Below are 22,886 nucleotides of genomic sequence, written 5' to 3'. Positions count from 1 at the left end.
TTTAACAGAAGGCTTTCACTGCCATTATTGAGACTGGGTTAGCCCTGTTACAAGGCAAATAACTCGCAAATTCCATAGCTAAGCAGTCTGTGAATATAAAAAGAGAAAGAGGATGAAAGTCACAAATGACATCCTCTGTTACCATAATCGTGGTGCACTAATTCTTCTTGTCCTCTTGACATCTCTGTAGCTTCTCACATAGTTGACAACATCAACCTGGTTGATCAGCATGGTTTAATCAGCGATAGTCAGCGTGGATTTGTTCAGGGAAGGTCATGCCTTACAAATCTGATTGAATTATTTGAAGAAATGACAAGGAGGATTGATGGGAGTAGTGCAGTGGATGATTTTAGTAAGGCATTTGACAAGATCCCAGATGGCAGACTGGTCAGAAAGGTAAAAGCCCATGAGGTACAGGGAAATGTGGCAAATTGGATCCAAAATTGGCTCAGTAACAGGAAACAAAGGGTAAAAGTCGGTGGATGTCTTTGCGAATGGAAATCCGATTCCAGTGGTGGTGTGCCACAGGGCTCAGTGTTGGGTCCCTTGCTGTTTGTGGTATATATTAATGATTTGGACTTGAATGTAGGGGGCATGATTGGCAAATTAGCAGACGACACAAAAATTGGCCGTGTAGTTGAGAGTGAAGAGGATAGCTGTAGACTCCAAGAAGATATCAATGGGTTGGAGAAGTGGGAGGAAAAGTGGCAAATGGAGTTCAACCCGGAGAAGTGTGAGGTAATGCACTTAGGGAGGGCAAACAGTAAAAGGGAATACACAGTAAACGGGGATATATTGAGAGGGGTCGAGGAAGTGAGAGACCTTGGAGTGCATGTGCACAGGTCCCTGAGGGTAGCAGTACAGGTAGATAAGGATGTGAAGAAGGCATACGGAATGCTGTCCGTTATTAGCCGAGGTATAGAATACAAAAGCAGAGATGTAATGATGGAACTGTATAAAACGCTGGTAAGGCCACAGCTGGAGTATTGGTCACCACATTACAGGAAGGACGTAATTGCTCTGGAGAGAATGCAGAGAAGATTTACAAGAATGTTGCCAGGGCTTGAAAATTGCAGCTATGAGGAGAGATTGGATAGGCTGGGGTTGTTTTCCTTGGAGCAGAGGAGGCTGAGGGGAGACTTGATTGAGGTGTACAAAATTATGAGGGGCCTAGATAGAGTAGACAGGAAGTACCTGTTTCCCCTAGCGGAGAGTTCAAGAACTAGAGAACATAGATTTAAGCTGATTGGTGGAAGGATTAGAGGGGACATGAGGAAAAACTTCTTTACCCAGAGGGTGGTGGGTGTATGGAATTCAGTGCCTGAATTGGTGGTAGAGGCAGGGAACCTCAACTCTTTTACAAAGTACCTGGACCTGCACCTAAAGTGCTGTAAGCTGCAGGGCTACGTACCGGGTGCTGGAAGGTGGGATTAGAATGGGCACCTGGTTGTTCTTCGAGCCGGCAGGGACACGATGGGCTGAATGCCCCCCTTCTGTGCTTTATCTATTCTATGGTTCTAACCTCCTCCACAGCCACTCTGCCATTGTTCAGCTCAGTGGGACTGCCCTCACTTGGTTCCACTCTTAACTATTTAATTGTAGCCACAGCATCATAAGCAATGGCTTATATTTCCACCCCTAAGTCATTACCTCCAGAGTCTCCCAAAGATCTGTCCTTAACCCTCTTTGCTTCCTCATCTACATGCTGCCCTTGGCAACAACATCCATGGTGTCAGGTTCTACATGTACGCAGATGAGATCCAACTCTACCTCTCAACCATCTCTCTCAATTCCTCCACTGCCTTTGTGTTGTCTAATTACTTATCCGACAGCTAGTTTTAGATGCGCTGCAGTTTCCTCCAGTTAAACATAGGGAAGACATAGTCTTTGGTCTACCTCTTGCCTCTATCCCTGCCTCAGCCCATCTGCTGCTGAAACTCATATCCATACCTTTCTCACCTCCAGACTCGACTATTCCAATGCATTCATGGCTGGCCTCCCATCCTCCACCCTCTGTAAACGTCAGCTAAAACTCTGCTGCCCATATCATATCCTGCGTCAAGTCCAGCTCTCCTATAACCCCTGTCCTCATTGACTTATGTTACCATCCGGTCCCCTGATGCCTCAAATTTAAATTCCCAAATTCTCATACTTGTGTCTAAATCCTTCCATGGCCTCGCCCCTCCCTATCTCTGTAAACTCCCGTCCCCCCTCCCCCGCCCTGAAATCTTTTTCCTCTGACTAGCCGCTTGTGCATCCCTCTCTTTGCACTACTATTGGCAGATATGGCTTCAGTCTAGCCCCCTCACTCTGGAATTCCCTCCCTAAACCCTTCCGCTTCTCCATCTTCCTCTCTTACTTTAAGATCCTCCTTAAAACCCACTGCTCCTAATATCTCCCAGACCTAATACCTCCTTGTTTTGGCTGGGTGCCCATTTTCCTGATCATGCCTCTGTGAATTGTTTTGGAATGTTTTTCTAAGTTATAGGCACAATACAAATGAAGGTTTTAGTTGTTGAAACTTAGCTGTCCCTTGTGCTACTTTAGTGATGGATGCAGCTTGCTGCTCTTAACCACATTTACATTTCTGGCATGAAGCGATGCCTCAGATATACAGTTCATGACTGAAATTTTTCACACTAGGATTTTCTAATGTTGACTGCTCTAGTCATTGGTGGTGGTAGTGTTGAGAGATGTTTGAAGTGATAAATTAAGAGTATCACGGAAGATGCATACTGCATAATATTAAAGCCTAGTGCTCTTTTTTCTACAGCATATTGATACCAATAATGACATCTAGTGACACTTCTCTGGTACAGTACATTGCCACCAACAGCATTAAGATAAGAGTTCATGCCCATTATTCTGTAAACTGAATTCCTAATCTATGTGGTTCTCTCACGAGGGGGTGCAGAGAAAGGGTGAAGTCAACCAAGACTTTCTTTTCATGGCTAACACATGAAGATTGATTACATGGGTGAAGTACCAGAAAATGCCAGGTGCCCTTGAACTGCTCTCCAACAAGGAGGCAATGCCTTTAGTGCCTATAAAGCACTTTAGGATGGCCTGAGGATGTGAAAGCAACTTATTTCTTCTTCTTTCGGAGAGGAAGTGAGGGGAGATAATTGGCGTACAAAATAAAACAGTAAGAAGTAATACAATGACCTGTCGAAAGTTGGTAACTGGGTACATAAGGGATCACGGGCATTAAAATTTGGCACAAATTAGTAATTTCGCTCAGAGGCCACCAGAACAGTTGATGTGAGAAATGACTGAAAAAAAAATCATCCTGAGCAGTTATGATCATAGGAGGTTGGCATTAAGCTAGAGAAGAGAGAACTTTATTTTGATTCTAATCAGTGCTTTATGATTACGGCTAGCAATAGATTAAGTAAATAGTTTCAGACAGCCCTTTCCCTTTATTTTAAAAAAATGGATAAAATGCAGAACACAGTTAAATGCAAACAAAAATATTAGTTGAGACTGAAGAGAATCAATGTATCACTCATCTTTAATCCAGATCACATGTTCTGGTGCTGGTCACTCAGACATACGGTCCTAGCTACACCTTAACAATGCACATCAGGTCAGTTTTAGTTGCATTCTATAGAACCATATTGGCCACATAAAAGATCAGATTTTCCTGCCCTCCCCCACCTCGGCACTGTACAGGTGTCCAGGATTCACTGTCCTGGGCTAGTTATTTACCCCTGGTGCAGACATACCCCCCCTGATTGGCCTAGCATCAATGGAAAAGGCAGGAAAGTGTGGCATAGCTGCAGGCCTCTTAGACGTGCAGCTGCTTGCCGGGCCTTAGAGATTAAGGCCTTCTTGCTGCTGATAGAGATTCTGATTCAACCTGAATATCTGGGGTGGGGGGGGGGGGGCGGGAGGGGTTAACTTTGAAAAAGTTCCTACCTCCAGTCTTTGTCCTGCCTCTAGTTAGTCAATTTGACTCTCTGCTCAATTGTTCGAGAGTGACACCTTAATGGTTAATAGTCATATGACTTTATTTAGCACAAACAAGAAAAAACACATTACAATATTTAAGCAGTAGTTTACAAAGCACAATTGAGAATTATTTTACCCCGTTGTCCTTTGGGTAGAAGTTGCAACCTCATTTCCCGTTTCTTCATTCAGGTGCTCTTGTTCACGTTTACCTGCCTGGTACTTTCTTTCCTGTCCTCTATACTTAACAAAGGCTCAGACTCCCCAGTTATACCCCAAAAAACGGAATTGCAGCAAAATACATCCAATCAGTTATTTTCCAAAATACTGCCCTTAATTTACCCAATCATATAGACAACACGTCCTTGTCCAGAAGAGACAGTGCCTTGTGGCCCTCCTTATCTCTCCTTATCCTTAGCACAATGTTCCTCAGTCCCTGCCATTGATAAATCACACTATAGGCTTTGACAGTGACAGGAGTACTGGCTAGCTTCAGCATTCCAGTATGTCTGAAGGAGTTGGGGTACCGTTATGTCCCTCCCTTAGTTTGCAATAACAAGATTCTCATGACTGTTAGTGTCTGCAGTTGCAGTAAGTTAATTTAAAAGTAGTGTATGTTATGTTACAGCAGTTTCAGCTAAAGCCTTGACTAATTAGCCCTTTCGAGCCTGGTTCCCTTAAATACTTGAACCAATATTTCCATATAGTCCCCACCTTGAGGCCGAGAGAGTCCAGCTCTCGAGTCCTCACACCGATCCTATTTTCTTCTGAGCATAGCTGTGGTTTCTAAGGTCTGCTGTCTACAGTTGATTTTCTTTCGGGTCCTGTTCACACATATTAGTAGTATGATTAAAACGATTATCATGATCCCCTGGACGAGCACAAAGCCATATGAGAGTAATCTTATGCATGGGTTCTGCCCGATATTAGACAATGTTTCCCATCATTCATGATTCAAAAGGCAAATATCCCCCTTTCAATGTCAACATTGCGTTGTTTCATTTCAGTCTTTCAATCGTAATCTCCAACAGTCACATGGCCTTATCTAACTTTCTCACCTTATCAGCATCACATAACTATCTGAGCCATTTACTCTTCTGGTCTAAGTGAGCTGTGGACTTCCAACTGTCCCAAGAGCTCTAACTTTTAGGTGCAGAGTGCCCTATCATTATACTATTCAGCTGTCGAGGTTGCACATATGCATCTCTGGTCTTATCTCCTAGTCGTAAATTATCCTACTCCCATGCTGGCTATGTGTTAAACAACTTCAGATGAACCGTACCACATAGCATGACTACCTCATCAAATTTATCACCTGACTTACAAGCTGCTTTTGTTCCCACAGAGACTGCAACTTTGTCTCCTCCAGCATTGCCCTCTTGCTAAATACCTAGACACTTGGGGCTAGAAATTGGGCCAGCTTGCGCCCTACGTTTGGGTGCTACGCGGCCTCTTCAAGTTCCAAGACGGCGTCTTGGCTGCGCACGCAGGTTCCTAGCGTGATGTGCACTGGACGCCATCCTGGTATAGGTATTAGCGCATGCGCAAATACCAAACACTGGCTGCATGTAAAGTAAGGAGAAAATGGATACAGTGTGCAACACTGATTTAAAGTGATAGACACCATTTTAGAACTTAATGCTCAACTCAACGCACATTCTTAACCATGACCATCTGAACGTGTTTTGAGAGGACCTGGAGGACCCTCCACCAGCACTATGTAAAGGGACCATGCAAGATTTACAGGTTAATTGCTGGATTATTGTTTTTAGCTACTAATGTATTTGTAACTGTTTTTGGAGGTCTCCTATACTTGCATATTAGGACGCGGGGACAGAGCCTAACATTTAGAGCCAGGACATGCAGTGAAGTTAGGAAACGCTTCTACACACAAAGGGTGGGAGAAGTTTGGAATGTTCTTCTGCAAACGGCAGCAGATACTAGCTCAATTGTGAATTCTAAATCTGAGATTGATAGATTTTTGTGAACCAAGGGTATTAAGGGATATGGGGCTAAGTAGGGTATATGGAGTTATGTCACAGGTCCACCATGATCTCATTGAGTGACTGAATAGGCTTGAGGGGCTAAATACCACTGCCTCTTGCTGCCTCCTGTTATGCACCACCGTCTCCTGCAAGCAAGTGGGACGTGTGTCTGGGTGATGTGCTTGTCATGGTTGAATAGCTACCAGTGTGTGTGGCCTGTGAGTTCTGGGTAGGCGGCTTGCAACAGTGGTAATGTGTAAGGGTGAGAGGAAGCATCTGATTGCCAGAGTTGAGTACTGATAGAAAGAGTTTGTTGGCATGTGGGTTTTGGGGGGGGGCGGGGGTGTAGTGCGTGGAGCAGTGGATGCGGCTAGTGGTGCAGTTGGTAGGAGATGCTACTTGACAGTTGACCTCACTCACCTTGACCAATCATGTCAAAACATTGGATTTCTTGCTGCACTGCATCCATGTTCGTGGTGCTGTATGCCTGGCATTGACTTCATCCCCCGCTGCCTCCCACTTCCTTTTGGGCCTATGTCTGGAGGGTCTCTTGCCCCCACCCCCCTGTGGATATAGGCTGTCCCTCCTTCTGTCCATCTCTTGCACCAAGGTCTCTAGTGCATCAGCAGAAAACCTTGGTGCATGCACTCTCGCAGGCCTGGTACAAACTCAGATCGGCAGATTGGTGAGATCTGGCATGCAGATTGGAGGTTGTGGGATTTAGTAGTGCGCAACCTTTATTCAATGTTTTTACATAACTCATCAGTTTGTAAACATAGGGACAGGACCTGCATCTGTGTTTTGTGTGCACGATGTCTGATCTCTGTTCAAACTCTGTGCAGACAGCAGACTGTTCTTTTTTTAGCAAGTAACAGGTACCGGCTACCTTTAAGAGATTTTAAGCGACATCCTCCCTTTAAGAGATTGGAGCTCCCTCTGCTGGTGGAAAGTGTGCGTTTCCTTGAATCCTCATGTCAGTCCTAGTTTTTAATGGTGCTGTCAGGTAAGTCCTCAGGAAGGACGAATGTCTCGTCCAGCCTGTGCAGGAAGCACCGGGTGCAGGTTAATCATGGATCGCAATACCTGCGCCCGGTTTTGGGGGTTAACCAATTTAACCCCCACTGTGAGGTGGGATACTTGACTATGCTCAGTTTAAACCATATTCTTTCATCTCGCTCCCTTTGAACCTGAATGAAACCTCTCTGGGTCAATTTTCACCTCACCCCGTAACTTTCTCCATGGTCTTGTCTAAGATCACCTTGAGTTTACATTTTATTAACATTACATAAGCACACATAGATATGTACATATTGCTTCTAAGTTTCATTTGGTTATTACAGAAACCGACGGTGTATCATTATATCAAGAATCCATAGATTTAAAAGATTCTTCAGCTCTCCTTTTGCAAATATCCATCGTGTGGATATTTTTCCTCAGTTGTACCAATTTCATTGTTAACACAAAGGAACCCAACCCTGAATTTTGGAAATCCAAATTTCTATGTCCCTCTTTATTTTAATTTCAATCCCTCTGATAGGTACCAGTATGTTTAACTCTATCCTGATTGTTTCATTAATTAGTCATTTTCTCTATGGAGCATGTGTCAGTGCCTTGTTTTAAAAGATTTTCCCACTCTTCTGGGCCACATTAACCATTTCATGTCATTTTGTTGTCAAGTAACTGAGCATGTCTGAGGCCCATTCTTCAGTGCATCTTCTTCATGTATCTCCACATACTAGGCCTCACACGCAACATATCACAAGTAATACTCACTTTCTGCTGTCCAATTTCTTTTTCCTCATGGTATCTCCGAATCTGTTTTCCATGGCCCACGTCATATGTCCAGTAAGAATCATAGAATCACAGAAAGGTTACAGCATGGAAGGAGGCCATTCGACCCATTGAGTCTGCGCTGGCTCTATGCACGAGCAATCCGGCTAGTCCCACTCCCCCGCCCTATCCCCATAGCCCTGCACATTTTTTCGTTTCAAGTACTTATCCAATTCCCTTTTGAAAGCCATGATTGAATCTGCCTCCACCACTCCCTCAGGCTGTGCATTCCAAATCCCAACCACACGCTGCGTAAAAAGTTTTCCCTCATGTCACCTTTGGTTCTTTTGCCAATCACCTTAAATCTATGCCCTCTGGTTCTTGACCCTTCTGCCAATGGGAACAGTTTCTCTCTATCTAGTCTGTCTAGATCCTTCATGATGTGGAGATGCCGGTGATGGACTGGGGTTGACAATTGTAAACAATTTTACAACACCAAGTTATAGTCCAGCAATTTTATTTGAAATTCACAAGCTTTCGGAGGCTTCCTCCTTCCTCAGGTGAATGTGGAAGGAGGAAGCCTCCGAAAGCTTGTGAATTTCAAATAAAATTGCTGGACTATAACTTGGTGTTGTAAAATTGTTTACAATAGATCCTTCATGATTTTGAATACCTCTATCAAATCTCCTCAACCTTCTCTGTTCCAAGGAGAACAATCCCAGCTTCTCCAGTCAATCCACTTAATTTAAGTCCCTCATCCCTGGAATCATTCCAGTAAATCTCTGCACCCTCTCTAAGGCCTTCACATCCTTCCTAAAGTGCGATGCCCAGAACTGGACACAATACTCCAGTTGTGGTCGAACCAGTGTTTTATAAAGGTTCATCATGACTTCCTTGCTTTTGTACTCTATGCCTCTATTTATAAAGCCCAGGATCCTGTATGCTTTTTTAACCGCTTTCTCAACCTGCCTGCCACCTTCAATGATTTGTGCACATATACCCCCAGATCTCTCTGTTCCCCTACCCCTTTTAGCGTTGTGCCCTCTAGTTTATATTGCCTCGCCTCATTTTTCCTACTGAAATGCATCACCTCGCATTTTTCCGTGTTAAACTTCATCTGCCACATGTCCACACATGCCACCAGCCTGTCTATATCCTTTTGAAGTCTATCACTATCCTCCCCACTGTTCATTTCACTTCCAAGTTTTGTGTCATCTGCAAATTTTGAAATTGTGCCCTGTACACCCAAGTCCGAGTCATTAATATATATCAAGAAAAGCAGTGGTCCCAGCACCCACCCCTGGGGAACACCGCTGTACACCTCCCTCCAGTCCGAAAAACAACTGCTCACCACTACTCTCTGTTTCCTGTCACTTAGCCAATTCTGTATCCATGTTGCTACTTCCCCCTTTATTCCATGGGCCGCAATCTTAATAGCAAGCCTACCATGTGGCACTTTATCAAACGCTTTTTGAAAATCTTTATACACCACATCAACTGCATTGCCCTCATCTACCCTCTCTGTTACCTCATCAAAAAACTCTATCAAGTTAGTTAAACATGATTTGCCTTTAACAAATCCATGCTGGCTTTCCCTAATCAATCCACACTCGTCCAAGTGACTGTTAATTCTGTCCCGGATTATTGTTTCCAAAAGTTTCCCCACCACCGAGGTTAAACTGATTGACCTATAGTTGCTGGGTCTATCTTTACACCCTTTATTGAACAAGGGTGTAACATTTACAATTCTCCAGTCCTCTGGCACCACCCCGTATCTATGGATGTCTGGAATGTTATGGCCGGTACCTCCACAATTTCCCCCCTTACTTCCCTCAGCATCCTAGGATGCATCCCATCCAGACCAGGTGACTTATCTATTTTAAGTACAGCTAGCCTTTCTAGTACCTCTTCTTTCTCAATTTTTAGCCCATCCAGTATCTTAACTATATCTTCCTTTACTGAGACTCTGGCAGCATCTTCTTTCTTGGTAATGATTGATGCAAAGTACTCATTTAGTACCTCTGCCGTGCTCACTGCCTCCATGAGTAGATCTCCCTTATGGTCTCTGATCAGCCCCACCCCTCTTACTTCCCGTTTACTGTTAATGTGTCTGTAGAAGACTTTTGGATTCCCTTTTATGTTGTCCGTTAGGCTATTCTCATACCCTCTCTTTGCCCCTCTTATTTACTTTTTCACTTCCCCTCTCAACTTTCTATATTCTCTCTGGTTGGCACTTGTGTTATCAATCTGACATCTGTCAAACGTCACTTTTTTCCGCTTCATCTTACTCTCTATCTCCTTTGTCATCCAAGGAGCTCTGGCTTTAATTGTCCTACCTTTCTCCCTCATTGGAATGTAAACTTGTCTGTACCCGAATCATCTGCTGTTTAAAGGCCGCCCACTGTTCAATTATAGTTTTGCCTGCAAATCTTTGATTCCAATTTAACTGGGCCAGACCTGTTCTCATCCCACTGAAATTGGCCCTCCTCCAATTGAATATTTTTACTTTAGAATGATCAGAGTCCTTTTCCATAGCTATTCTAAACCTTAAGATACTATGATCGCTGCTCCCTAAATGCTCCCCCACTGACACTTGCTCTATTTGGCCCATTTCATTCCCTAGAACCAAGTCCAGCAATGCCTCCTCCCTCGTTGGGCCAGAAATGTACTGGTTAAGAAAGTTATCCTAAACACATTTCAAAAATTCCTCCCCCTCTTTGCCCATTATATTACTGCTATCCCAGTCTATATTAGGATGGTTGAAGACCACAGTTATCACTACTCTATGGCTTTTGCACCTCTGTAATTTCCCTGCAAATTTGCTCCTCTATATCCTTCCCACTAGTTGGTGGCCTATAGAATACACCCAGTAGTGTAATGGCACCTCTATTGTTCCTTAACTCTAACCAAATAGATTCTGTCCTTGACCCCTCCAGGACATCCTCTCTCTCCAGCACTGCAATATTCTCCTTAATCAATACTGCCAACCCCCCCTCCTTTCTTTCCTTCCCTATCTTTCCTGAACACTTTGTATCCAGGAATATTTAGTACCCAATCCTGCCCTTTTTTGAGCCAGGTCTCCCCTTCAATCCTGTAAGAGCAGCTGCTCTGTTTGAAGAGTGCTTCCAATAGCTCACCAGGCCATAGGCCTTTGTAATCATGTTCTTCATCCTGGTCTCCGACTCCAATTGATGACAACATACATTTGTATCTTTCACGTCCACTGCAGCCATTCTTGGGCTTTTAGGTTATCTCATCAAAAGATCAGGGCTGTCTGGAGGTCTTTGCTTTTCTCGCCCTGCAGGATCCCGATATCTCAGGTAGTGGCCTGGCTATCAAATGCAGTTTTCTCATTGTTCAGTATCGGTAAGGTCTCAAATATCTCCAAGAGAAACCTATCAATTTATTATTCTCAACTATACTTTCCTGACTTTCACTAGACTGTACATGTATACCAGATCGATATCTTTTGGTAAGATATGCCCAGGTCAATGACTTTAGAGAAATTCCCATTTGGTGGTGTAATTTCTCTGTTTCTATCTTATATTCTCAATTGCTTCCTCTCATCCAATTTTACACATTATATTACCATTCATGAGCCCTGGAGGAACTTTACTGTCCAATACAGTATTTACAGTCTGGTCCAATATCCAAATGCATTCTTTGGTTTATTTTACTTAAATCCGTCTTGGACTGCTTTTCATGTCTCAAAATATCCCATTATGTTATGCCTGAATCCATTCCATCATTTCAAAATTATCCTAATTCCAGAGAGTAGTATTGTTGGACTGACAAGACTTGTCAACGTACAATTTTATTTTCCCCCCCAGAATACTTTCTTCCTTGATACACGGCATTGGGCAGGGACTACTTTGACGCGACTCCTTTTATTTTAAGATATAATTTGATTATCCTCCTAAAGTACAGGTAAACTTTCCCTTCTTGAGTGCTTGAACAGCAACTCATATCAATTTATCTTATCAATTCCAATTTCAGGAACAAGTTATGCCCAGTCTTGGTGGTTTTACGGTAGAGACAGAAGTACTTGTAATTTCTTTTGGATGTAACTCCCATATTTCCCCACCTCGAGCTCACTGTTTTGAAAGACAATAAATAACCCTGAATGGGTTAAAGCCAAGCCTTTGAGAGGCAAAGTCACAGTCCAATTCGTCACAGTGATATTGGATATCTGCCGATTTTTCAGATAAGGTCTTAAATTCTTCATACCACTGGACCATTTCCTGCACCAACATTTCTCCAGCAAAGGTTGCTCCGTAACTTTGTGAAGCCATTTTTATGTCAAAAAACTGCTCTTGGTAATCCTGCACCATCAACACTCACGCGGTTCCGAAAACCATTGTTCCCTGTGTAAAAGAAAAGAACAACAGGAAATCTGTTGTGGCTCTTCTTGAGAGCCCAAGGGGTTAATTTGTCAATTTATGATTTCCTTCTGTCACCGTGGGGAAATATCCACTTAAATTAAGAAACTTAAAAATCTTATAGGCGTAACTAAAGCACTGCACCAGAAGAACATGGGAAAGCCAATCTCCCAAGTTTTCTCCCTCTCTCTCATTAAGGGACAATAAAACTGCTTGTGAGTCAGCAGATTAACAAGCTTGGAAGTTCAGGGGGTGGGGAGGAGTCAATCACAATAGCAGTTTTTTTTAGCTGTAATGTCACTAAAACAAAAATGCTTTAAAGAAGTTCAAATTGATCTTTTTCCACAAAGTCTTTGTGGCTTTCATAACAGTGAAAACTTGCACAAAGATCCTAATACAATTAAACTCTGGATAATAAATTTCAGCTTCTCTAACTTCCAATTTTCAAAACATGAGCCATGAAGGCACAAAAGATTTACCAATTTTTATCCTTCCTCAGTAATTGAAAATCCATTAAAAAACAGCACTAATTGTTTCTTAAGTTTTATAATTTGCTGTCCTTGCCATAACACAACTATAATTTTCCGATTTTCCTTTTACACATGCTTTTTGTACGTATGATCTTAACCAACTCTCCTCGCTGTTCTAGGTTTTTTGCTTTTTCTATCAAGGAGATAGAAATATCATTTAATCTTATCTGTTTTTTGGTCACTTTTTTTCTGTCCACAGCTAATCACAAGATAAAAAGGGGTGCTGTCAGTTTTGCTAACAGCTTTCACATTTTAATGCAACCAAGATGATTATCCCAAAATTATCAAAATTGATGCCTGTAATGGATAACAAAATATTGTTCTTCGATTTACAGTTACACACAACATTAACTGTTTACACATCAATTCACACCCACCAATACTCCACACAACTTCAATCAGATCAGTTCACACTCACCAATACTCAACGCAACTTCAAAAACAGATTAATTTTCATGCTTGATAATCTCATGTCCGGAATTTGAGAGGCTCATATTTTTTTTATATAAGAACCAGAATTTTACGTGGCCACAATAAAAGTCTGGTTTTCAAAATTTGATAGGTTAGTTAACCTCAATAATTCCAATTTTAATTCTGCAGCATCAAAATTAAACATGAGACAAAACAGATAAAATTATCAATATAGCACATGCTTACTAAAACCCAATAAATTACATCGTCTTTCATTTCGTTCCTCTTCAGGCCTTTCCAAAAACTGTAAAAGTATTGGAAATAACTGCTTTCACAGCTAAACAAAATATTTGTTCCATTATTCTGAAGAGGAAAACAGATAACAGACATTAAAAAGGGGGCATTGCCTGCAACAGCAAAAAGAAAGCTCTCACAATCAGGACAGGCTTTTTAAAGAGACAGTACACTGAAAACAAAAGAACACATTCTGCAGCTTGTGATCCTCTCCCTTTCTCCTTCTTGATTCCATCATAGAACCCCATTCTGTACAGCCTCAAAGTTTCTAGCTCAGAGTCTGTGTCCTCACCCAAGCCTGGTGTGATGAAGCTTAGTCTCCACCTCACACAAAGTAGAATCATAGAATCATAGAAAATTTACGGCACAGAAGGTGGCCATTCAGCCCATCGTGTCTGCGCCGGCTGAGAAACGAGCCACCCAGCCTAATCCCACTTTCTTGCATTTGGTCCGTAGCCCTGCAGGTCACGGCTCTTCAGGTGCACAAGTCTGACAAGTTCCTATTTTAACTCCTCATCCTCCTGCACAATCTTACCCTCAGTTACTTAACTTTGATTCCATTTGTCACCTTTTGACACGAGTCCCCTTCAGGACTAGCCAAAAACAATACTAAATCTGTTGCACATAATTTCTCAAACTTCTTATCTCGGGCTCTCTCAGCATTGGTTGATCTAGCCATTCTGTCGACACCAAAGTGTTAATAAACCGTCACTATACTACTGGTAGGTTTCAATGTCCTACACTCCCCAAAGGTTCCCTTACTTAATTGACTAGGTGATATCAGTCCACATCAGTCCTAGGACCACACTTACACCAAATATGCCAATAACTATTGTGTCAGGCTCTTAGCTGGCTTGCCAAATTGTAATCAATCTGACTTCCTGTTCAATTATTTGAGACTGACACCATAATGGTTAATAGCCATATGAATTTATTTAGCACAAGCAAAAATCAATACATTAAAGTATTTAAGCAGTAGTTTACAAAGCACAATTGAGAATTATCTTACCCCGTTGTCCCTTGGGTGGAAGCCACGACCTCGTTCCCTGTTCCTTCATTCGGGTACTCTCATTCTCATTTACCCATCTGGTACTTTCCTTTCTTCCTTCTACACCTAACAGAGGCTCAGACTCCCCACTTATACCCTAAAAAACTGAACTATAGCAAAATACATCCAATCAGGCATTTTCCAAAATACTTCCCTTAATTTACTCAATCATATAGACAACATGTACTTGACCAGAAGAAACAGTGCCTTGTGGCCTTCCTTAGCTCTCCTCAACCATAGCACAATGTTCCTCAGTCCCTGCCGTTGATAAATCACACTACAGGCCTTGAAGGTGACAGGAGTACTGGCTATCTTCAGCACTCCTGTATGTCTGAAGGTTGGGGGTACCGTTATGTCCCTCCCTTAGTTTGCAATAACAAGATTCTCATGGCTGTTAGTGCCTGCAACTGCAGTAAGTTAATGTAAAAGTAGTCTATGTTATTGTACATTAGTTTCAGCTAAAGCCTTGACTAATTAGCCCTTTCAAGCCTGGTTCCCTTAAATACTTGAACCAATATTTCCTTATATCCAGGACCCCTGTGGACTGTCTGGTTGACAAGGGTTTGAGGGCAGGCCATAACACCGTATTTTGTGGGCACCCCTGTACTGGAGCTCCCAGTGAGCGGTCAGTCTGGGAAATGAAGTGAGAGGCCTGGAATATCCCCTCCCACCTCATTAACATGCGCTTACCTCCATCCTCCTCAACCTCAAGAAAGCACAATAAATTCTGGGGCTACATTGAAGTGGTGGAGACCAAGTGAAACAGGTATTCTCCACCAGAGCAGAAGCACATGGACAAATATATAGCCGGCAATTTGAAGTTTTGCACACACCAGCTGATTTGTTACTGCCTCCCCTCCCCCCCCCCCCACCACCTCCACTGGCCTAGCCTGCCTGGGATTGGAGTGCAGATATCATGCTTGCAGACATAACAGCATGTACCACTTTCTATTCTCTAGGTCAGGATAAAAAAAATGCCACGACAAAAGTCAATGCTCCAAATCACTCCAGTTTATTTCCTGACCCTAGAAAAAAAATTGTAACTTCTTAACATAAAACATAGAGGGCGCTTGATAACCTTTGCACCACTGTCCATTGTTAAATAATGGCACAACCTTTTCAGTCAGTCCTTCTGTGCTGAAATCACAAATGTTCGCATTCTGTTCCTCTCTGGTCCGTAATAGTACATTTCCTACAATAACAAAAAAATCACCTTTCATTTAATTGACCTTGACTTGAGAGTACTCGATGTTGACATTAGCTGTCAGCAATGGATGATGATTCAGTCTCATAGCACTGACCCCAATGAGAACAAACTCCAAAAAACAACATTCTGTAAAGTGCAATTTTCAAGACTAGGGTTGTATAATTGCCACAAGGAAATGGGAATAGGGTCATTGATTGGTCTGAAGGCTTCTGTGGTTTTTGTCTTCATAGAATCATAGAATCACAGAAAATTTACGGCACAGAAGGAGGCCATTCAGCCCATCGTGTCTGCGTCGGCTGAAAATGAGCCACCCAGCCTAATCCCGCTGTCCAGCACTTGGTCCGTAGCCTTGTAGGTTGCGGCACTTCAGGTGCACCAGGCACTTTTTAAATGAGTTGAGGGTTTCTGCCTCTACCACCCTTTCAGGCAGTGAGTTCCAGACACCCACCATTCTCTGGGTGATAAAATGTTTTCCTCAGGTCCCCGCTAATCCTTCTACCAATCACTTTAAATCTATGCCCCCTGGTCACTGACCCCTCTGGTCCTTCCTATCCACTCTATCTAGGTCCCTCATAATTTTGTAAACCTCAATTAAATCCCCCCTCAGCCTCCTCTGTTCCAAAGCCTATCCAATCTTTCCTCATAGCTAAAATTCTCCAGTCCTGGCAACATCCTCATAAATCTCCTCTGTACCCTCTCTAGTGCAATTACATCCTTCCTGTAATGTGTTGACCAGAACTGTCTTATATATGTTATAATTGAAAAGTATTGTGCACTCCTGACACACCAGTTATTTTATCTATATCAAGACAGGAAGCTGTTTCATAATTAAAGAAGAGAGTTTCAATATTATTAAAAGGGTTATAATCAGTTACAGTTCTATTTAAATAGAATTTATGTTTCCTTTTTAGGGATATTGCACAGACCGACCAACTGGAATCTCCATAACAACATCGGACTATCTACCATCTGGAACTTTACAAGTATGTGACTCCAAGCACAAGGAAATTGTTTGAGGGGTGAAGGAAAAACAATTAAAATCAACTGAATTTGCAATTATGTGATTTGCATCCCAGCCTGATATGCATAGGCTCAAAGTTCACAAAATGCCTGACTTCCCAGTTTGCTTAGACTCCTGGAGACAACTTTATTCACTCTTTGATCAGAGTTGTGGCTGTCCATAGGGGAAAAAAGGGACACAGGCAATCCTTGCCTATTAAAGTTCAAAAATGTTATTGCTGTAGATTTTTCCAGTTTGGGAGGAGAGGTAGATAATACTGCGATAAAGAGAAAAATATTCCCCACACAAAAAAACACAGCAGTATTTAAAATAACTCATTTGTTTTTTTTAAGAAAAATAGAAGAGCACAATGATAAATAATAAATAAATTGGTCCATCAGGGCATGAACACACTGAAGCCCTGGGACCTGGATGGCTAGTGGGGCTGAGGCATCTGTACTATACTGGTATTTTCCACTTCAAAAACCAAGTATAGGAGAATAGGAAATAATATTATAAGTAGAGATTTGGTATTCCAAGTCGCTTGGGCAATTTGTAAATTATAACCAGAATTTATTTACATTATATATAGAAATGGGAGCAATGGCAATCCTGAAAGAGAGTGGGGCAAAGCCAGACTAGGATCCCGAATGGAGCCTCACAACTTAATTAAAAGAGCGAGTGGGGCAGAGCATTTCTGAAATATAAATCAGAGTAACAGGAGGTGATTGAGCCCTGTTGAACAGTGTACAGATAACTACCTTCATTGCATTTAGAATTGTCAGGCAATTAAGTAGAATGTACTTCCGATTCAATGATTTGTGTGTGCAGACGCATATTTATTTTATCACATCTCTGAAATGACTCAAAATGCTTCACCCACAATGAATTACTTTTTGCAATGTAGTGACTGTTGTGATGTATGCAAATATAGCAACCATTTTGTGTGAAGCAACATCCCAGAAACAGTGCAGCAAAGTCCCAGATGAGTGACCGGTGAGTCTGTTTTTTGGTGATGGTTCAAGGATAATGAATAACTCCCTATTCTTCTTTGACTATTATCAGGGAATCTTTAATGACCATAGGTGTGACCCCCCCACCTGAAGGACACTGCAGTGCCCCCTCAATGCACTGGAATGTTGTTGAGTTGTAACTATTAAGATGTTCCATGTCTGCTAATGCTATTACAAGCTCCATGCATCATTGGTATCCAACACTAACATGGTCTTTCTCCATTAGCTTTTCTAATTGAAGAGTTGAGACGTCACAAAAGGTTTTTATTTTTATTTATTCTTGGGATGTGGGTGATGCTGGCAAGGCTACAATTATTGCCAATCCCTAGTTGCTCTGGAAAAGGTGATGGTGGGTCTTCGCTTTCATAGCGATTGTTCGTATAACTGAGTGGCTTGCTAGGCCACTCCAGGTGGTATTAGGTGTCAACCACATAATGTAGACTCGACTCACGTAAAGGCCAGAGGGTAGGGATGGCAATTCCATTCCCTGAAGGACATTAGTGAGCCAGTTGGATTTTTACAACAATCCAGCAGCTTTCATGGTTATTTTTATGGTGCTAGCCCGCAACTTAACAGATTTATTGAATGAATTTTCAGTATGCCATGATGGAATTTACTAATACTGTAACCAATACACTACCATATCTGTACTTTATGGGATATGGGCTGTCAGTGAAGTTGCATCTTTCAGCATTTCACACATCATCCTAGTCAGCAGCACTGTTTAATTTTTCACTTAGAAATAGATCACTCAAATGTGAAATTGAAATTAAAACAATATTTTTTCCTGTTTGATACACAGGGAGATGAATTTCTGCCTGCAGTAGCAAATAGGTCTGCCAGAGGCACCGGTTTCACTCACGAAGTTGGACTACCACTGAACACAGCTGTAAGTACTGTTTCCAAGAACTAACATAAACTTTCATTTCACAAATTGGTAGGTGTAGCCTATGTCAATCATATTTTCTTCACAAGTAGAATGTAGTAGATACTCAGGGGTTTAATTTTCTCTGTGCATTGGTTAACACATTCAAGTTAAATTCTTGACTATATTTATTTAGCATAGTTAAATTTACAAAATTCCCCTACTGGTGATTGGTGTTTCATGCCCTCCTGCTGGAAACTGCATGTATGTCAGTTGAGGACAGGATCATGTTTGGCTGCTATGTTTCTTTTGGGCAGATAGCCTATTGACATTCAGGGCTAGAAATTGGGCCATCTAGCAACTGTTGTTTCAGCGCTATGCAGCCTCTTGAAGTTCCAAGATGAAGCCTTAGCTGTGCACGCACGTTTCTGAGTGACATGCGCCAGACGCCATCTTGGTATTGGAGTTAGCACGAATAACGAACGCCGGCTGCATGTAAAGTAAGGAGAAAATGGATAAAATCACTGTGCAATGCTGATTTAAAGTGATAGACACCATTTTGTAACTTAACACTCAACTCAACGCACTGTCTTAACCACAAACATCTGACCTCCCACCAACGCTATTTAAAGGGACCATGCAGGATTTACAGGTAAGTTGCTGGATTATTGCTTCTGGCTGCTGAAGCATTTGTAACTGTTTTTGGAGATCTCCTAAACTTGAATACTAGGACGCGGGGACATAGCCTAACATTTAGAGCCAGGACGTGCAGGAGTGAAGTTAGGAAATGCTTCTACATGCAAAGGGTGGTAGAAGTTTGGAACGCTGTTCTGCAAATGGAAGCTGATGCTAGCTCAATTGTGAATTCTAAATCTGAGATTGATAGATTTCTGTGAACCAAGGGTATTAAGGGATATGGGGCTAAGGTGAGTAAATGGAGTTAGCTCACAGGTCCACCTTGATCTCACTGAATGGCAGAACAGGCTTGAGGGGCTAAATGCCACTGCCACTTGCTGCCTCCTGTAATGCGTCGCCTCGTCCTGCAAGCAAGCAGGGCATCTGTCTGGGTGATGTGCCTGTCATGGTTGAATAGCTGCCAGTGTGTATGGCCTGCGCGTTGCGGGTGGGCGGCTTGCAACAGTGGGAATGTGTAAGGGTGAGAGGAAGCATCTAATTGGCAGAGTTGAGTACTGAGGGAAAGAGTTTGTTGGTATGTGGGTGATGGGGGTGTAGTGCGTGGAGCAGTGGATGCGGCTAGTGGTGCAGTTGGTAGGAGATGCCACTTGACAGTTGACCTCTCTCACCTTGACCACTCGTGTCAAAGCAATGAACTTCTTCCTGCATTGCATCCAAGTTCGTGGTGCTGTGCGCCTGGCATTGACTTTGTTCCCCGCTGCCTCCCACTGCCTTTTTGGCATATGTCTGGAGGGCCTCTTGCCCTCCCCCCCCCCCCCCTCTGCGGATATAGGATGTCCCTCCTTCTGTCCACCTCTTGTGCATCAACAGAGAATCTTGGTGCACACACTCTCGCAGGCCTGATACAAACTCAGATCGGCAGATTGGTGAGGTTTGGCATGTAGATTGGAGGACGTGAGATTTAGTGGTACGCAACCTTTATTCAATGTTTTTACATAACTCATCAGTTTGTAAATATAGGGACGGGACCTGCACCTGTGTTTACGTTTGCGATGTCTGATCTCCATTCAGACTCTGTGCAGACAGCAGACGGTTATTTTTAGCAGATAACAGGTACCGGCTACCTTTCAGAGATTTTAAGAGACATCCTCCCTTTAAGAGATTGGGGCTCCCCCTGCTGGTGGAAAGTATGCATTTCCTTGAATTCTTGTGTCAGGCCAAGTTTTTAACACTGCTGTCAGGTAAGTCCTCAGGCCTGATGAATGTCTCGTCCTGCCTGCACAGGAAGCACCGGGCACCGGGTTAATCGCGCATCGCAATACCTGCGCTCAGTTTTGGGGGTTAACCAATTTAAACCCCTCATTGTCTGGGCTCATACATGAAGAATGAACAATTTTTACAAGATCACAGACAGTGTCCCAGAGAGCATCCAACAGCTGTCATCGCCTTCAGGAGATGAGAGAGAAAATTAGAGGGAAAGCAAAAGAAAACGCAACAACGTCCTTTTCTACATAAATGTTTGAGACAAGTGATGCAAAGTTGAGTAGGACAAAGTTTGCATGTCAGCAGCTGGTCAATTGAGCCCATTGAGTTATTCTACTTTACATCCCTGCTTGACACTGTTTAATTATCTCATGTGGAATAAATAATTCATAGTGTGGTGTTAGATGTACTGAGCACAGCTGAAAATAAAGCTGCAATTCTATCACACTGGCCATGTGATGTCACATACATTCCAGTTTTCAATCAGCTTTCAGCGTCATCTCCTTTTCACCTACATCAAGCCCCCCATACCCTGCACGCACACTGCAAAATGCAAAAAGAAATCAGAAACATAATTTTGGAAAGAACAGTGTGCTTAAGGCTGTAATTCAGTCGAGGTTCTGCTGATGTTGCTAATAACATTAACAGCACTGAATGATTGAATTATAGTGCTATAACTCCCTGTCTGAAGCCTTACTGTCCTCCCAATCATCCCTACTTAATGCAGCAGTAATGAATACTCTACTCTTTTCATTAATAATGGAGTAAGCCGTCAATATGGAACAGCTCATTTTCCAAAGACTAGTAACTCCTTCACATGTGGACCTGGCCGCTGATGTGAATATGAATGAATGATCAGATCTAAGGATATATTTTCTGCTGCTGTGTGCCAGTGGTGCAAGCTCATGCTAGGTGTTGGATGGAGAGGATGGTTGTGAAAACTGGAGAAGAGGCTGACCATTCAAAATTCACCAGTAGAATTCACCAGCGGCCTCGTATTTTCGCCTTGGGCTATCGGGGAGCAGGAGGCTTATGCTGCTCCAGTGTGCAAGCTTCATTAGACTGTTGGAAATTATACTAATGAGGCTGGGGCTCCTTATCACATATTTTCTGTGGGCTACTGTCAACTGCACAACATCATCACTGTGTTTCTGTAGAGAGAGTACAGCAGGTGTGCAGCCAAACAAAGGAACGTCCTGGGTTTAAAGCTGTGTACTTCGTTGGAATGTGATTCAGAACTTCTTCGTTTGGGTCTCTTGGTTCCTTTTCTTGCAATTGTTTAGGTATATTGATTTTACTTTTGTTATTCCAGTTTGATTCAGCGTTTCATTTTTTTTACTATTGTTCGTTTTCACATCTAAATTCAGGGCATTTAGCTGAGATAGCAACAACCCCCTTTTTGCGAATACTATTGCCCTCAGGAAGTTGAAGGATGAGTAGGGCTTCTATAGCCATGAGCAGAGGCAAATGCACCTACATTGAGGTGGGCTCAAAAGACATGCAACATCTTACATTAAATATAACAAATATACAAATACGTCACAGGTGTTAATATTTGTCAAGCTACCTACCCAAGGAACCAGGTGTATAGACAACACCACAGTTGGACATTTCCAAGAAGCTACTTACGCTTCACCTGGGAGGCAGTCTGAGAACTTTACTGTCTCCTGCAGCCAGGCTTCCAGACTTCGTCCACAGGATGAGACCGCTCTGCTTGTGGTGGTGAAAGTCATGTCTGCCTTGAATCAGCATGCCATTGGCTCATCTCAAACCACTATGGGTGTCACCTGTTAGATTAGCCGGGTTACTGTGCACTGCTGCAAAAAATTAGGTCAATGTTACATTGTTTGCTGGGGCCAAGGACTTTGTTATTTTCTAAGGTGAATGTCCATCATCAAAAGAGGGCTTTTCACTCTTTAGCTGGATTCCCAAAAGTGCAAGGATTTATTGGTGGAACCGAAGTGGCCAACAAGCAATGAGATTTATGAATAGGAGAGGATTCCATTCCGTCAATGTGCAAGTTGCTTGTGACTATCAGAATTATATCATGCAGCTAGGTGTCGAGTACTTTGGAAGCTGCTATAATACATTATTTCTATGCCAGTCTACAATCATGTCATATTTCAAGACACTTAGATGCATGTATCTGACCAACCAAGGATACACTCTAGAGCCATGGTTGATGATACCAGTGTGCAATCCAAGGACTACAGCAGAAAGAAAATATAATGGGACACCTGTCAATGCAAGGATACAATTGAGCTTACAGAAGGCTTGCTAAAATAAAGATTCTTCTGTCTGAGTAACACTGCATACAGTCCCAAAAAGGTCTCCCAAATTCTAGTTGTGCAAGGTATGCTGCACAATTATTCCATCCAGAAAGGACTCACCATGCATGTGGATTTTGTTGGTCTTTTATGGCCCTTCACACTGTCATAGAATCATAGAAAATTTACGGCACAGAAAAAGGTTATTTGGCCCATCTTGTCTGCGCTGAGTGAAAATGAACCATCCGGCCTAATCCCACATCCAGCACT

General features: G+C 42.6%; 1 protein-coding gene across 1 annotated transcript in view; it reads left to right on the top strand.

The window, feature by feature from the left end:
• saxo4 (stabilizer of axonemal microtubules 4) overlaps nt 1-22,886 on the top strand; it is a 127,426-nt gene that overhangs the window by 34,521 nt on the left and 70,019 nt on the right. The window contains exons 8-9 of the mRNA XM_067993827.1: nt 16,484-16,555; nt 18,388-18,474. Coding sequence (XP_067849928.1) covers nt 16,484-16,555; nt 18,388-18,474 — 159 coding nt within the window. The remainder of the gene's footprint in view (nt 1-16,483; nt 16,556-18,387; nt 18,475-22,886) is intronic.

This window comes from Heptranchias perlo, chromosome 12 (assembly GCF_035084215.1).
Source record: "Heptranchias perlo isolate sHepPer1 chromosome 12, sHepPer1.hap1, whole genome shotgun sequence".
In the NCBI taxonomy this organism is placed as follows: Eukaryota; Metazoa; Chordata; class Chondrichthyes; order Hexanchiformes; family Hexanchidae; genus Heptranchias; species Heptranchias perlo.
The sequence above is the reverse complement of the archived record's forward strand: the minus strand, read 5'-3'. Positions and strand labels throughout refer to the sequence as shown.